Raw genomic sequence first — 17,288 nt, forward strand, 5'->3', positions numbered from 1 at the left:
CGTCATACCATTGGACATCCTCTACTATATGACCGTTCTTTATGGGTAACAGAACTTTAGAGTACTCCATATGCTACCTAACCAAAGTCAATACCAGGTTCAGTACAACTTCCCTATTTTTTTTTAAAAACACTGCCCTTTTAGAAATAAATCTCAGTGCTTACTTTGCTTTCTTTATGGCTATACTAAGCTGTGGTACAATGTTTAGTGATTATTGTATTTATACTCTGATGTACTTCTATTTCCTTACCTCGCATCTTCCAAGAAATGTGCCTTCCCTACTTCTACAAAACGTATTACCTTCATTTACTTACATTCAGATTCGTCAGCAAATTATTTACCATTCAAGTTTACTAATGTCCTTTTGAAATCTGTTGTAGTCCTCCTCAGTACTGATTATACCCCTCATCTTCTCTTAAAGGTTAACTATTTTTGGCAGTAGTTGGGCACAGGTTGATAGTAACATCGTTTATTATTGGTTATGTAAATAATTGCTTGGAAAACATTTTAAGCCTTCAACACCATTAGCATTTCATTGAATATTTATCTCATGTTCAGCTATTCCACATCACATTCTTGTGTGAATATTAATCCCTTTCTCTAGAATTTGTATGAAGTACTGCAAAACTCTGTTGATGTACTATTAAGCTATTCATAAATCACAAAGTTACAGAGTCTAGCTCACCAAATAACATTTGCTATTCTCCCCTTCCCTCTTACTGGGGCCCCCGTTCCCACGCTCCCTTCCCACACAATAGGGTCCCATTTCTTGCGCTCCTCTCCAACTTGCAAAGCCCCAGTTCCTTCAATCTCTTCAAACTGACTGCAGTTCCTGTTCCATTTTCCTTTTAAGCTTACTGGGTCCACTGGGAAAATCTATTACAGTACTGCATAATATATAAAAGCAATGAAATAAAAATATTTTGGAGTATTAATATGATTAACTACCACAGCCTCAAGTATGAGGGATTATTGGAGTTTTACTGTACATGCTTTATATATGCAAACGATGATGGTACTGGTATGTTTATTTTTAAAAAACAGTACAAGTGAAGTTGTGATGCAAACTTCTTCTGCACTTTGAAAGTACAATGGTACTTTCTCACAAAAAGTGAAAGTAGTATTTTGGGCTTTTACAAAAAACAGAATAAAATTCTGGGATTGATATGGACTTGTCCCCAGTGAGAAAGAAGGAAAATAATAATTCAAGATGATGACTACAGCGCCTTTTTACAAGAATTTTACATTTGGCTAAATGCAATTATTTCTCCAAAGAACTGACATAAAATATATTTAAAAAACATTAGCATACCAAGGAGTTGGTGGCTGAAGCAAATTTACGTTTGTTTAACGAGCTGATGGTAAGCAGAAGGAAATGGTTTAGATCATAGATTATAGCACAGTATGGGCCCTTCACCCCTGATGTTGTGCCTAACTTTTAACCTACTCTAAGATCAATCTAACCCTTCCCTCTCATACAGCACTCCACATTTCTTTCATCTTGGCCTCTTAAAAATCTTGTTCAAAACCAATACATTTTGGAATGCTCATGAATGGGTGAATGAATTGGGACTTGGTGTATGATGCAGCACAGAACACATGCTGCCACACAGAGAAACAACAAAATCAGAATCAGGTTTATTATCACTGATATATCTCATGAAATTTGTGGCTTTGTAGCAGCAATACAGTGCAAGACATAAAAATTACTAAGTTACAAAATGTACGAACGCTGCAAGACAAATAACAAAGTAATGCTCATAGACCATTCAAAAAATGATGGCAGAGGGAAATAAGCTGGTCTTAAAATGTTGTGTGCGAGTCTTCAGGATCCTGTACCTCCTCCCTGTGTCCTGGGTGGTGAGGGTCTCTACTGACAGATACCGCTTTCTTGAGGCAACCAAAACTAGAAAATTAAGCACCCACAGCACCCAAGCTGTCTGACAGTGATTCACACTGTATGCATCTGGAGTGGGATAATGATCAGCGTTTAGCCAAATGCTTCAAATTCAGCAGACTTCTAGTTAAACTCATCACCCATCAGCATTTATCATGCCCATTTTAAAAAGGGAAAGAAAGTAAAAGTAGATTAGGTCCACTTGTTGGAACATTCTAGTTACCTCATCGCTCAACAAACACCAAGTAGCAAATGTTGAAATAGATGAGCTGCCCACAATCTGATATATTAAATAATCAAGCACAAAAAGAAAGTTTATCAGCAACCTTCGGTACTGCCCATGTAAAAAACTGCCATAAAAGTCTATAAAATAATATGACTCTTGTTCTCTACATACTCAAAAAAAGTGGCAAGTAATCTGTAAACATTTCATAAACATAATTAAAAACTGTGGCACAATTGAATAGAAAGAATTAAAATAGATTATCAAACCTAAAATTATTCACATCTAAAATGCAGACATATTAGAAGTATTTTAAGTGTTTTCTCTCTACAAAGTATAAGGTTATTAAGAATACAAATACAAAGTTAAATATTTTCCTTTCTGTTACTATATTCCAGTTAAAAGAGAAACACATGACAGGTCCTCATATAATGGTTTATATTGTCTTTAAATACATTTGAAAAAGTTGCCATTATTGAATAATGTTACAGTATATATTGGCAACAATTATCCCCCTAAAGGCGATGCATGCAAAAATAAGTAGTCAAAGACAAAAGTAAATACGAGATGTCAGGTAATAAGAGAACAGTTGCTGTACTTCTAGAAATGAATTTGCTTTTTTCAGTCTAATTTGGAAAAACTACCAAAACATTGACTTTATTATCAAAATGACTAAAAATATTAACTTTTTATTGTATTCAATTCGAACAGAATTACCAAAAAAAATCTGTCATCAACTGAATGAATAAAATGGGAAGTGGTCAGAGGTCTCACATACCATTTAAACTACAAGGGCCCAAATCACGAGCAATAACAAAAGCTCTCTTCATTTCTTACATACGCAGCTTTTTTTGCACTTCAGTAATACAATAAAGTTTGCACCAACCAAATCAGATTCAGAGCTGAGTTAGTCTCAAAAATCTATATGCATCTGTCCCATCATTAACAAAGCTCTAGCTATCATGAGAAGATGGCTGCCAACCTTCATTAACCACTAAAATTCGGTGGTTCGATACAAACAATAGGCTTACTGAGAATGATTAAAGAAAACAAAGTTACTCTGGGTTTAGTCACAGACAAACCAGACTAGATAAACTAGGCATCTTGCATAACTGAACAGGATATTAGTAGCTTCCAACAATCTAACAGTTCCACACTCCTTTTTTTTGAAATATTTCCTGAAAAACTTATCAAACATTCTCAAAATTCCATTATAAGAACAGTAGATTACTGGTGTTATAATGTAATCATTATAAAACCTACTCTCATGGATATACTTTGAAAACTGTTTAACTATACAATATTTCTAGGGATAAAAACAGAAACTATTGGAAAGGCTCGTATATGTACAAAGAGAAACAGGAGTTTAATGGTTTAGTCATAAATGCCTCTGGCACTGAGTCCGGCCCAATGGCTCAGAGGGTAGGGAACTGAAGAGGAATACAGTGGTAATAGGACTCTATAGTCAAGGGGAAAGAAAGGCAATTCTGTGAACACAAAAAGAAAACATGGATGGTAGTCTGCCTCAAAGGTGCCAGGGTCCGAGATGTTTCGAGACGCATCCACAATATCCTGAAAAGGGAGGGAAAGCAGCCAGAAGTCGTGGTACATACTGGTGTACCAACAACATAGGAAGGAAAAGGGAGGAGGTCCTGAAAAAAGAATACAGGGAGTTAGGAAGGAAGCTGAGAAGCAGGACCTCAAGGGTAGTAATCTTGGGATTGCTACCTGCGCCACGTGACAGTGAGGACAGGAATAGAATGAGGTAGCAAATAAATGTGTGGCTGAAGAATTGGAGCATGGGGCACAGATTCAGATTTCAGGATAATTGGGACCTCTTCTGGGGCAGGTAGGACCTGTACAAAAGGGAAGGGTTGCACTTGAATCCAAGGGGGACCAATATTCTTAAGGGCAGATTTAATAGAGCTATTGGGAGTGGTTTAATCTGCTATGGCAGAGGGATGGGAAAGAGGATGATAGAGCTGAGGATAAACCAGAAGGTTTACAAATAGATGATGGATGTAACATGAATGTAAGGAAGGACAGGCCAATCATTGGGTACAAATGCAGACAGAGCAAACAGTTAAATTCTTCTACAGAGACAAAACTCAAAGGGGCAAAAAATGCAGGACTGAAAGTGCCGTATTTAAATGCGCTTAGCACTTGGAATAAGGTGGACAAACTCATGGTGCAATTAGAGATTGGTCAGTATGACTTTATGGGCATCACTGAGTCATGGCTGAAAGAAGGCCAAAGGTGGGAGCTTAACATCAAAGGATATACTTTGTATCAAAAGTTCAGGCAGCAATGCATAGGCGGTAGTGTGGCTCTGTTGGTAAGAAATGAAATTACATCTTTAGAAAGAGGTGACATAGGATCAGAGAATGTTGAATCTTTGTGGGTGAAGTTAAGAAATTGCAAGGGTGAAAAAAAAAATTATGGGAATCATATATAGGTTTCCAAATAGTAGCCAAGATGTGGGATTAAAGTTGCACAAGGAGCTGGAAAAGGCATGTAATAAGCATATGGACACAATTGTAATGGGGGACTTCAATATGCAAGGGGATTGGGAGAATCAGTTTGGTGTCGGATCGCAAGAGAGGGAATTTGTTGAACGCCTATGAGATGGCTTTTTAGGAATAGTTCACAAGGCACAGGATAGATATGTCCCACAGAGGAAGAAGTTCTCAAATGACAGAGGTAAACAATGTTGGCTGACAAAGGAAGTTAAGGACTGCAGGAAAGCCAAGGGAAGGGCATATAAGGTAGCAAAAGTGAGTGGGAAGTTGGATGGTTGTGAAGTTTTTAAAATCCAACAAAAGGCAACTAAAAAAAGCCGTCAGGGAAAAGATAAAATATGAGGGCAGACTAGCCAGTAATATAAAAGCAGGATAGCAAAAGTTTTTTCAGTTATATATAAAGAATAAAAGGGAGGTGAGAGTTGATATTGGACCACTGGAAAATTATGCTGGTGAGGTAGTAATGGGGGACAAAGAAATGGCAGATGAACTTAACGGGTACTTTGCATCTGTCTTCACTGTGGAAGACACTAGCAATGTGCCAGAGGTCCGTGAGTGTCATGGAGGAAGAGTGAGTGCCATTACTATTACAAAGGAAAAAGTGCGAGGCAAACTCAAAGGTCTTAAGGTGGATAAGTCACCTGGGCCAGATGGACTACATCCCAGAGTCCTGAGAGAGGCTGCTGAAGAGATAATGCATTCATTGGTCATAGTCTTTCAAGAATCACTTGATTCTGGCAGGGTCCCAGAGGACTGGAAGTCACCCCACTCTTTAAGAAGGAAGGAAGGCTAAGGAAGGGAAATTATAGGCCAGTTAGTCTAACCTCAGTGGTTAGGAATGTATTGGAGTATGTTAGTAAGGATGAAGTTTCGAGGTACTTGGAAACCAATGATGAAGTAAGTCAAAATCAGCATGGTTTCTGTAAAAGGAAATCTTGCCTGAAAAATCTGTTAGAGTTCTTTGAGGAAGTAACAAGCAGAGTGGGCACAGAAAAGGCAGTGGAAGTCATTTACTTGGATTTTGAGAAGGTGTTTGATAAGGTGCCACATACGAGGATGCTTAACAAGATAATATCCTATGGTGTTACAAGAAACATACTGGAATGGATTGCGGAATGGCTGACAGGCAGGAGGCAGTGAGTGGCAATAAAATGTGCTTTTTCTGGTTGGCTGCCAGTGACTAGTGATGTTCCTCAGGGGTCAGTATTGGGACCGCTGCTTTTCACATTTTTTGTCAATGATTCAGTAATCAAATTGATGACTTTGTGACAAAGTTTGCAGGTGATACAAAGATAGGTGAAGGGGCAGGTAGTGCTGAGGAAGCAATGCAATTGCAGCAGGTCTTAGACAAATTTTAAGAATGGGCAAAAAAGTGGCAGATGGAATAGTGTTGGGAGAAGTATGATAATGCATTTTGGTAAAAGAAACAATAGTGCGGTCTACTATCAAAATGGAGAGAAGGTTCAAATATCAGAAGCGCAGAGGAACTTAGGAGTCCTTGTACAAGACTCCCAGATGGTTAACTTACAGGCTGATTCCGTGGTAAAGGCGGCAAACCCCATGTTGGCATTTATTTCAAGGAACTGAGCCTTTATAAGACACCAGTTAGGTCGCACTTAGAGTTTTGCCAACAGTTTTGGAACCCATATCTCAGAAAGGATGTGTCATTGGAGAGTCCAGAGATCGTTCACAAGGATGATTCCAGGAATGAAGGGGTTAACACATGAGGAGCGTTTTGCAGCTTCAGCCCTGTACTCACTGGAATTTGCAAGAATGTGGGGGATCTTATTAAAACCTACTGAATGTTGAAAGGACTAGATAGTGTGGATGCGGAGAGGATGTTTCCTGTGGTAGAAGTATCCAGAACTAGAAGGCACAGCCTCAAAACTGAGGGGTGACCCTATAAAACAGAGGTAAGGAGGAATTTTTATTTTAGCCAGAGAGCAGTAAATCTGTGGAATGCTCTGCCACACACTGTGGTGGAGGCCAAGTTCGTGCTTATAGTTAAGACTGAAGTTGATCATTTCCTGATCGGTCAGGGCATCAAAGGTGTGGTGAGAAGGCAGGTATATGGGGTTGAGTGGAATCCGGGATCAGCCTTGGTGGAATGGCGAAGCAGTCTCAATGGCCTAATTCTGCTCATATGTCATATGGTCTTATGCTCTAAGATTTCTTCCTACAGCTGTGGCCTGAGTTTGAAAATTTCCAGCATTTTCTGTTCTTATTTTAGATTTTCGGCATTGGCATTTTTTATTTGTTTTCGTCACTCTAGTAACAACAGATTCCCAGCTATCCACACACTCTGGCTCAAGACACATCTTGCAAAAATGCAAAAAAAAAATTTACCAATCGTTCAACAAATATCCTTGCTCTCTTCAGCTAAAAGTAGTATGGTTTCCTTAAGTTATATACACTAATGCTCCCATATGTAGTAGTAGTAGTAGTCATACTTTATTGATCCCGGGGGAAATTGGTTTTCGTTACAGTTGCACCATAAATAATAAATAGTAATAGTAATACTACTATTAGTAAATAGTAAATGTCATAGAAATAATATAACAATAGAATAGTAATATAAAATAGTAATAAATAGTTAAATAGTAATATGTAAATTATACCAGTAAATTATGAAATAAGTCCAGGACCAGCCTATCGGCTCAGGGTGTCTGACCCTCCAAGGGAGGAGTTGTAAAGTTTGATGGCCACAGGCAGGAATGACTTCTTATGACGCTCTGTATTGCATCTCGGTGGAATGAGTCTCTGGCTGAATGTACTCCTGTGCCCACCCAATACATTATGTAGTGGATGGGAGACATTCACCAAGATGGCATGCTACTTAGACAGCATCCTCTTTTCAGACACCACCGTGAGAGAGTCCAGTTCCATCCCCACAACATCACTGGCCTTACGAATGAGTTTGTTGATTCTGTTGGTGTCTGCTACCCTCAGCCTGCTGCCCCAGCACACAACAGCAAACATGATAGCACTGGCCACCACAGACTCATAGAACATCCTCAGCATCGTCCGGCAGATGATAAAGGACCTCAGTCTCCTCAGGAAATAGACGGATCTGACCCTTCTTGTAGACAGCCTCAGTGTTCTTAGACCAGTCCAGTTTATTGTCAATTCGTATCCCCAGGTATTTGTAATCCTCCACCATGTCCACCCTGACCCCCTGGATGGAAACAGGGGTCACTGGTATCTTAGCTCTCCTCAGGTCTACCACCAGCTCCTTAGTCTTTTTCACATTAAGCTGCAGATAATTCTACTCACACCATGCGACAAAGTTTCCTACCGTAGCCCTGTACTCAGCCTCATCGCCCTTGCTGATGCATCTAACTATGGCAGAGACATCCGTAAACTTCTGAAGATGACAAGACTCTGTGCAATAGTTGAAGTCCGAGGTGTAAATGGTGAAGAGAAAGGGAGACAAGACAGTCCCCTGTGGAGCCCCAGTGTTGCTGATCATTCTGTTGGACACACAGTGTTGCAAGCACACGTACTGTGGTCTGCCAGTCGGATAATCAAGAATCCATGACACCAGGGAAGCATCCACCTGCATCGCTGTCAGCTTCTCCCCCAGCAGAGCAGGGCGGATGGTGTTGAACACACTGGAGAAGTCAAAAAAACATGACCCTCACAGTGCTCGCTGGCTTGTCCAGGTGGGCGCAAACAAGGTTCAGCAGGTAGACAATGGCATCCTCAACTCCTAGTTGGGGCTGGTAGGCAAACTGGAGGGGATCTAAGTGTGGCCTGACCATAGGCCGGAGCAGCTCCAGAACAAGTCTCTCCAGGGTCTTCATGATGATATACACTGGATTCCAGTTAATTAGGCCATTGGTTAATTGGGGTAGTCACTTAATTGGGACAACTCTTAAAGAACAATTAAACAAGAAAATAGCCGGGGATTCCCTGTGTTTATCTGGTGAACTAGGCCGCTTAACGAACAGGGGACTGCAGCAGAACAAATTCCAAATAGATCAGTACCGTGCACTTGTGTGGCCGTTTGACACTACACCATGCTTAGAGCAAACAATTTTTAAATAGTGTTACTTGCATGTGCTTTTATTCAAAAAGCAGTGGTTTTTGTCACCATCATTGATGCACCGTCCTTGAAACTTCATATAATTGCAGCAACCGCTTAAATGGGGCAAAATATACTGGTCCCAATGTATTCCAATTAACCAGAGTGCACTGTATACGTTCAGTTGCAAGAAAAAGTTTGTGAACTCTTTGCAGTTATCTGGTTTTCTATATTAATTACTCATTTGTGGTCTGATCTTCGTGTAAGTCACAATGATATACAAACACAATCTGCCTAAATGAATAACATAAAAACAATTGTACTTTTCATGTCTTTATTGAACACATTGTTGAATTATTCACAGTCCAGCCTGGCAAATGTATGCGAACCCTCGTATTTAATAACTGGTAGAACCTCCTTTAGCAACAATAACCTCCACCACACATTTCCTGAAGCTGCTTATCAGACTTGCACAACAGCGAGGACCGTTCTTCTATACAGCTGATCCAGTTCATCAATATTCCTGGGATACCTTTCATAAACAGCCATCTTCAGGTCATGCCACGGCATTTCAATTAGATTAAGGTCTGAACTCTGACTTGGGCAACCCAAAACACAAATTTTCTTCTTCTTAAACCATTCTGTCGTTGATCTACTCGTGTTTCAGATCATTCTCTTGTTACATCATCTAACATCCATTAAGCTTCAGGTGACGGACCACTACCCTGACATTCTGCAGTAAAATATCTTGATACAATACGGAATTCATTGCTCCCTCAACAAATGCAAGCTGTCCAGGTCCTGAGGCAACAAAGCAGCTCCAAACCATGATCAGGCAGCATCTATGGAAAAAAAAATACAATCGACATTTTGGCCCAAAACATTGACAGTACTTTTTTCCATAGATGCTGCCTGGCCTGCTGAGTTCCTCCAGAATTTTGTATGTGTTGCTCAGTCTTACAGAACTTGCAGATTTTCTCTTGATTCCCAAACCATGCTTCACAGGTGGCATGAGGTTTAGGTGATGGTGTGCAGTGCCTCATTTCCTCCTGCCAAAAAGCTCAACTTTTGTCTCATCCGTCCACAGAACATTATCCCAAAAGTGTTGTGGAACATCCAGGTGGTCTTGCAAACTTGAGATATGTAACAATATTTTTTTTTATATATAGTGGTCATCTCCGTGGTGTCCTTCTGTGAACATCATTCTTGTTCAATGTTTTACTTATTGTGGACACATGGACATAAATTTTAACAAGTTCTAGAGATTTCTGCAGGTATTTTGCTATTACCCTTGGGTTCTTTTTCACCTCCTTCAGCATTACAAGTTGTATTCTTGGTGTGATCTTTGCAGGATGCCTGCTCCTAGGAAGTAACAACTGTGCAAAATTTCCTCCCATTTGTAAACTATTTCTCTTACTGTGGATTGATAAACACTCACATCTTTAGAAATGTTTTTGTAGCCTTTTCCAGCTTCGTGCATCTCTACAATTCTTCTTCAAAAGTCCGCTGAAAATTGTTTTGACTGTGCCATGATGCACATGAACAGATCTTTCTTGAGAAGAGCAGGTTATGTCAATAAGTTGACTTCGTGTGTCTTTTTTATAGATCTTTTTTATATTCTCTTACCTCTACAACCCACACCTCCACCTCATCTCATTGATTGGAACACCTGACTCTAAATAGTTTTTGCAGAAGGCATTACTGCAGAGGTTCACATAATTTTTTTGAAACAAAACTGTTTTTTCAAAATGGTATACATAGTATTGCCCAGAAGTACAACTGTTTGTGTGTTATTAGTTTAGGCAGATTGTATTTCTCTATTATTGTGACTTAGTTGAAAAATCAGACCACATTTTATGAGTAAGTAATGCCTAATTGCAAAGGGTTCACAAACTTTTTTTTGCAACTCTACATTTCTCACTATCAAAATTGCTGACAACAGAAGTGCTCCACATTCTCACTGATTAACAAGGTTATTACTTGATAGAAAAGACTCAGGCAGATGAGCAAGAAGGTGAAAAATCTCAGCCATTAATCTTTACTTTAAAATAAAGTTAAATGAAAAAATATATATAAATTGCAATTCCATTTTATTCATTTTGATATACCTGTAATCCATCTAAAGTGTAAACTATTGTTATTGCTCTATTACAAGATTCAATTTGTAGTGCAGTTTCACCATTCTGACTAATACAAACAGTGCATAAAGTCCAAATACGTTATGTTATTATATACCTTCCATTCCTAAATGGGTAGTATTGGAATTACAATCTGCTCAGGGCTATACACTTGGCTCTATTTTAGGTTCCTCTCTTCCTTTTGATTTGAAACGCCTCAAACAGGTCTCTAACCCGATAGTTAAATATACCTTACGCATTTGGTTTCAATTCAGAAAATTTTTTGATCTTAACCAATTTGGGCTAGCGATTCCTATTTTAGGTAACATATTTTTTCCTCCCTCTTTCACGGATCGTGCTTTTCAAATTTGGAAGACTAAGGGTATTTCACGGTTTTTGGATTTTTTTTTTAGATGGTTCCCTTATGTCTTTTGAACAATTATCTAATAAATATAATTTATCAAGAATACATTTTTTTAGATATCTACAAGTTAGAAATTTCCTAAGTACTATACTTTCTTCCTTTCCAATGCTTCCTCCTACATATATTTTAGATACTATAATTAACCTTAATCCATGTCAGAAAGGTGCATCGGCTATGATTTATAATATTATTATGAAACTTAGGAAAGCTCCATTTGATAAGATTAGGGTAGATTGGGAACAGGAATTGGGCTCTATCATTTCCGTGGATGACTGGGGGAAGATTTTACAATTAGTCAATACTTCCTCTATCTGTGCTAAACATTCCCTAATTCAATTTAAAGTTGTTCATAGAGCACATATGTCCAAAGATAAATTAGCTCGTTTTTATTCTCATATTAATCCTTTTTGTGATAGATGTCCGGGGCAGATAGCCTCTTTAACTCATATGTTTTGGTCTTGTCCTACTCTGGAAACTTATTGGAGAGACATTTTTAATATTATCTCAAAGGTATTGAATATAGATATCTCTCCTCACTCTATTACTGCTATCTTTGGATTACCTAAAATTTCCAGTAATCTTTCTCCTTCAGCCCGTAGAATGATTGCATTTCTTACTTTAATGGTGAAAAGATGTATCTTACAACATTGGAAAGAGCTTAATGCTCCATCTACCTTTTTTTGGTTTTCTCAGTCGATATTATGCTTGAATTTGGAGAAAATTAGAAGCAATCTTTATGATTCCTCACTTAAATTTGAACAGACCTGGAGATCTTTTATTCAATATTTTCATTTAATGTAATTTTTTTTCTTCCCCTTTTTGCTCCATATTTATATTCCCTTCTTGTTTTTTTTCTACTGTTTTTAATGGAGGTCGGGTTTGAGGACGTGATTTTAAGTCTTTTAACTCTACTTGTTCCCAAGTTAGCCCATTGCTTTGCTTTGCTTTTAGTTTAGTTGTACGGTGTTTTTTTGGGGGTTTTTTTTTTTCCGTTTTCTATTGATATATATATATATAAAAATTAGTATACTATATGTTACCTTATTATTTTATGTTTAAATTACATTGTTTGTATCATTTCTTTTCTGTTTTAATATCTCCTGTAATTTTATTATATCCTAACAGTGTATTAGTGCCTATATGGCTTACCTTTTGTATACTTATTCAATAAAAAGATTTAAAAACAAATATGTTATGTAATTAATAAATACCCTATAATAATCTATACCAGGATCAAACATGAACGACTCCAAACACGCCAAGTACAAAAAATATCTTACACATATTTCAACAAATTCCTTTCTTTTTAAACAAGTTACTAGAACTGAAGCCACCAAAAACTTAACTTTCCTCAAAAATCAAATCATATCTGCTTCAATCTAATTAATTCTACTTTACACTATAAACACAATAGAGCAAAAAAACAGAGCCAGTTATAAAATATTTTATGATAAAATAAATGTCCTTCTGTTTTGGAATATTTTAAATAATGCAATTAGCAAATATCACACAGGAATAAAAATATAGAAAATATATTCTAGAAGACTTTGAAATAACTCAAAATATTTCCCACTAATAGTTCAAATCATTTTATAGCAATAGTGTAAAAACAAAATCTCAATGTTTCCAGTTTTAAAATGGACTTGAATGAAATTATTGGAGGAACTCAGCAGGCCAAGCAGCATCAATGGAAAAAAGTACAGTCGACATTTCAGGCTGTTCCTCCAGCATTTTGTGTGTTGCTGCTCAGATTTCCAGTATCTGTAGATATTCCCTTGTTTGTTTAATGAAATTATACAGTTATCCTAAAACATCACAAACAGCTCTATGCAATACAGTGCTGATGTTAAAAACACAAGAGGAGCAGGCGACCAATCAGCCCTATGCCTGCGCTATCACTCAATATGATAGATCTGCCCCAGCCTCACCTCTTTTGTGCTAGTTCTGCATAGCTCTCAATTTCCTGATCTTTGAAAAATATTACCTGATTCTTTAATTATATCCAATGATTTAACCTCCACATCTTCCAAGGGAAAGAATTCCAGAGAATCACCACCCTCAGTGAGAGGCTGCTCTACCCAACTCAATTTAACATGACCACTCCCTAATCTAATAACCATATCCTCTCATTTGAGATTCATCCAAAAGTGGAAACATCTTGCCATTTACCCTATCATGTCCAATCGAGAATCTTATACGTTTCAATATTCCACCCCTCATTCTAAACCCTAAAGGAAACAGGATTTAGTTTCTCTAGCCATGATGCTGAGATACAACCTAGGATGCAGTGGGACAGGGTACTGGGTGTTTTGGGTCTTTCCACATCAGACACTCTCACCAGGGTTGATCACGTCCTGGCTTGTGTCTCAAAAGCAATGGTCTCTAGATCCATAGCCACCTGAGCATCTGTGACAGTCCTAATGGTTTTCTTTGCAGCCCCGGTAATGCCAAGGAGAGAGTAACAATGACAGGTTAACCCATACATCCCATAACTTAGCCTGGTGAATCTCTTATGGACCGCCTCCAATGCTCGTGCATTCTTTGTCATCAGAACTGAATATGCCAAGCCATACCTTATAGTTTTCATTTTTGTATCTAAAACTTTTCTTTATTTTTTTAAAATCACAGGGAATACATTTCCCAATTACAACAAATAATTGTATTTTCAATGGTTAATATGTTGCTTGCCCCTGCAAAATTCAGGGGACAAATACTTTAAGCAGAATGTTATCCAAATAGCTGACATCTGGTACTCAATGCCTGAATGGGTGGTACAAGGCAGAAATTCTCATTGCATTCAAAAACATGGTTGATTATTCTATGAATCATAATCTAGAAGTCTTCAGATCAAGAACTAAGAGATGGAATTAGCCTGGACACAACTTTTTCAGTTGAGGCAGAGGTAATAGATCAAATGACTTCCTATAGTACCATAAATTCTACAAAGCAAAGATATTTTGTTGCTTTCCATTATGCATTTTAATTTAAATTAAAAACTAAATACCAACAAAAAAAGTACTGAATACACATAAATTTAGCAGGTGTATGTATCTGAACATATGTGAGATGTATGATTTTATTTCAGTAAAACATCTCAACAGCACAGATGATCTTGACAAAAATATTCAGATGCAAGAGGCTGCAGGTGCTGGAATCTGGAGTAAAAGAACGAACTGGTGGAGAAACTCAACAGGTCAAGCAGCATCAAGCAGTGGGTAGAGCTCCACAGATGGTACTCATTTACCAAGTTCCTCCAGCAGTTTGTTTTTTTGACAAAAATATTACCCTACTAATTTTAATAATAATGTAATAAATACATAAGGATTCCACATACTATGTATTCTTCAGACAAAATATTTTATGAAATACAAGTGATACAATATCCTCTTCACTAGGGTATATTCCCAGCTTCAAAGAGGTAATCAATGTGAAGCAGTATCTGTTTCTCTCTCCGCTGCTAAGTGCTTCCAGCATTAACATTTTTTAAATCTACAATATATTCACAAGCATTTAATGCAAAAGCATCCAAATGATAACTGCACCTGCAACATCAAGAGGTCATTTTAGAAATTCCTCTAACTACAGCACAGGGGTTATAAAAAAAATGTTCCCCACACAAAGTTCCAACTTGCCAATGCCTTCCAGTAGTCTTTTGAGTTCCACCTACACTATCACTGATGCAAAATTTTACCATTTAACCCCCACGTATTAACCTCGTCTGCCACCAATTGTACCGTTGAAAACGAAAGACAGTTGTGGAAATCTCTCTGGGTTCAGCGACAATTCAAGAATCAAAACAAATAAAACCACCAACAATTTCAACAGACATTGAGCTAGTCTACATAAACTATTGCTGCATTATTAAGCTAGACTACACAAGTTCATCAGTGCTCAAAAACAAGATTTTTTCCATTTAATGCAACCAACGTTAAAAAAAACTTTGATTCTAGATTAATCATTTGTAACAATTTACATATTTACCCTTAAAATTGGTATGCTACTATAATCCAACATTTCTTTTGCAACATATATTCAAATATAAACAGTGTTTCCGAATGTGCCGCTGCTTTTACATTCTGAGAACAGCAATCAACCCCTACATTAAAACTAGTAGCTGATACTACAAGCTTAAACTGTCACACACAAACCCTTGCTAAACCTCTGGAGCATAATCTGTTGAGCCTGACGGGCAGCGCGCCCAATACGACAAGATGACAAATGGTAAATCAAAAGGCACAAAAGCATTCGCTGATTCATTCGTGCTGAACCTTGTATTAAAGTAATAAACGCTCAAATCACCATCCATGTTTGTTTAAAAAGAAATAAAACGACATCTAATCTCAGTCGTACCTCGTCCTCTTCAACATAGGGGCGTTTTTTTCCATTTACATCTCCATCCTCCTCTTCACTTGGACAGGACCTACGTGTCGCCATTATTTCATTCCAATGTAAAACGAATCCAGATCAAGAGAACACTCCCTTGGCTCGGTACATTGAAAAATCCATGAACATCAACAACAAAAAAGCAGCCAGATGATAATTCGCCAATCTATCCGTTCTTCTTCATAGTTTCCTAAACGATCTGAAATATTTTTTAAAAACTACATCAGTTTGTCGCAAATAAAATGCTACACGATAAATCATACTTTTAGCTCTCTTTAACAGTAATTATACAAATACACGGATTCAAAAAACTCAGTCCTCCTGACAGGAACTCAAATCTCCTTCCATTAAACAAGGATACGCCTCCCTTTCCAAAGGGGGAAAAAAAACCCAATTTTTCCTGTTGGATAGCTAGTCTTACAGAAGCTGTATTATAAACACCTTCTACAGCAGAACTATTTGTTTTCTCCTCCAGGCTTCAAATAAATAACCCCCGAAAAACTGTCTTCCCCATCCAAAACTGAAATATACAACTATCCTTTGAACAAAAAGTGACCGATGTAAAGAAGGGAGATGGTTCAGATGCAGCCTGCAAGCAGATCTTAACATTACTCTCTCTGGACGTGCCTACGAATGGCTCTTGACAACCACCCATTTGCTGTGGGTGGTTCTCTGTGAAAATTCGCCCGAGTTACACCGAAAGGATGCGATGTGTAAATATAAAATCTGTAAACGTCTCCCACGCTTGCAAGTCGCTAGATTCGATATGCCAGCTCCGAGAGAGAGGGGCAAGTTAACCACTACCTCCTGCACAAGATCCTGATCAGTAACAATTTCCGACATTCCGAGCCGTGCAGAAGCCCCCGATCACCACTGCCCCCCCCACCCTCCACCGCCCCACCAACCTTCCACTGAAGCCGAGTGAGAACCCGATCCGCTCGGTAACCAGCCTCCGCCGCTCGCAAAGATCGGGTCCCCCCTTCCGTTCAGTGGAGCATTGGAAGGGAAGGATCCGCTCCCGCCAGCACACCTTGTGGCGCCGTGGGACGAAGCGAGGCCTAGACGCCCCCTTAGTCCAAAAGGCTCCTCGGGCTGCCATCCCCCAGTGCCGACTGCACTCCGCCGGCCGCCGCCTCGCCGTCCGCCGCCGCCATGGCTCCTCCGCCTCCCGGTTGCTCTCCCTCTGCCTACTTCAGCCACTGTCACTCGCCGCTCCCTCGAGTCCAGCGACGCTCCTCGGCCCCTCGCTCTCCCTCTCTCCCACACACACACACACACCTAAACACAACGAACGAGAGGCTGTAACACTAACGTGAAGCCCGACTCATCATCGCCGCCGCCATTATTTTCTCCCTTTTTTCCCCGCTTCACCGAATCCGCGTAGAAAAAGAGAAAAAATATCGCCCAAGAACACAGCCGCCGGCCAGCAACCAATCACAGTTGGCTTTACAACTGCGGCGTCACGGATCGACAAATAGGACAGAGCGTTTCATCCACCTTCTCTTCCCCCCACCCCCCTTCCCATTCCTCGCGCTTTCCAACTATTATTCCCAATTCCGGGCCAATAGAAAAGTAGCTCGCGCTCGCTCCTTCTGACCGCCCCCCCATCACCCGCACCCTCACCCGGTCCCGCCGGCCAGCGATCGTGGGGCTTCTACCTTTTCCCTATTCCCCCAGACTGCTGACCGATAAACACATAAA

The 17,288-nt window shown here is 39.1% G+C and overlaps 1 protein-coding gene across 2 annotated transcripts in view; it reads right to left on the reverse strand.

Moving 5' to 3' along the window:
- The window catches only part of LOC134344447 (rho GTPase-activating protein 21-like), a 231,253-nt gene extending 214,253 nt beyond the window's left edge, over positions 1 to 17,000 (reverse strand). Inside the window, exons 1-2 of one of the 2 annotated variants that reach the window (XM_063044256.1) lie at positions 16,618 to 17,000; positions 15,555 to 15,786 (exon numbers count right to left, since the gene is read on the reverse strand). In XM_063044256.1, the coding sequence (XP_062900326.1) occupies positions 15,555 to 15,638 (84 nt within the window). In that variant the 5' untranslated portion in view covers positions 15,639 to 15,786; positions 16,618 to 17,000. The other variant, XM_063044257.1, reaches the window with a different exon arrangement.
- Between the last annotated feature and the right edge of the window lie 288 nt (positions 17,001 to 17,288).

The sequence above is a fragment of the Mobula hypostoma genome, chromosome 3 (genome assembly GCF_963921235.1).
Source record: "Mobula hypostoma chromosome 3, sMobHyp1.1, whole genome shotgun sequence".
Lineage (NCBI taxonomy): Eukaryota > Metazoa > Chordata > Chondrichthyes > Myliobatiformes > Myliobatidae > Mobula > Mobula hypostoma.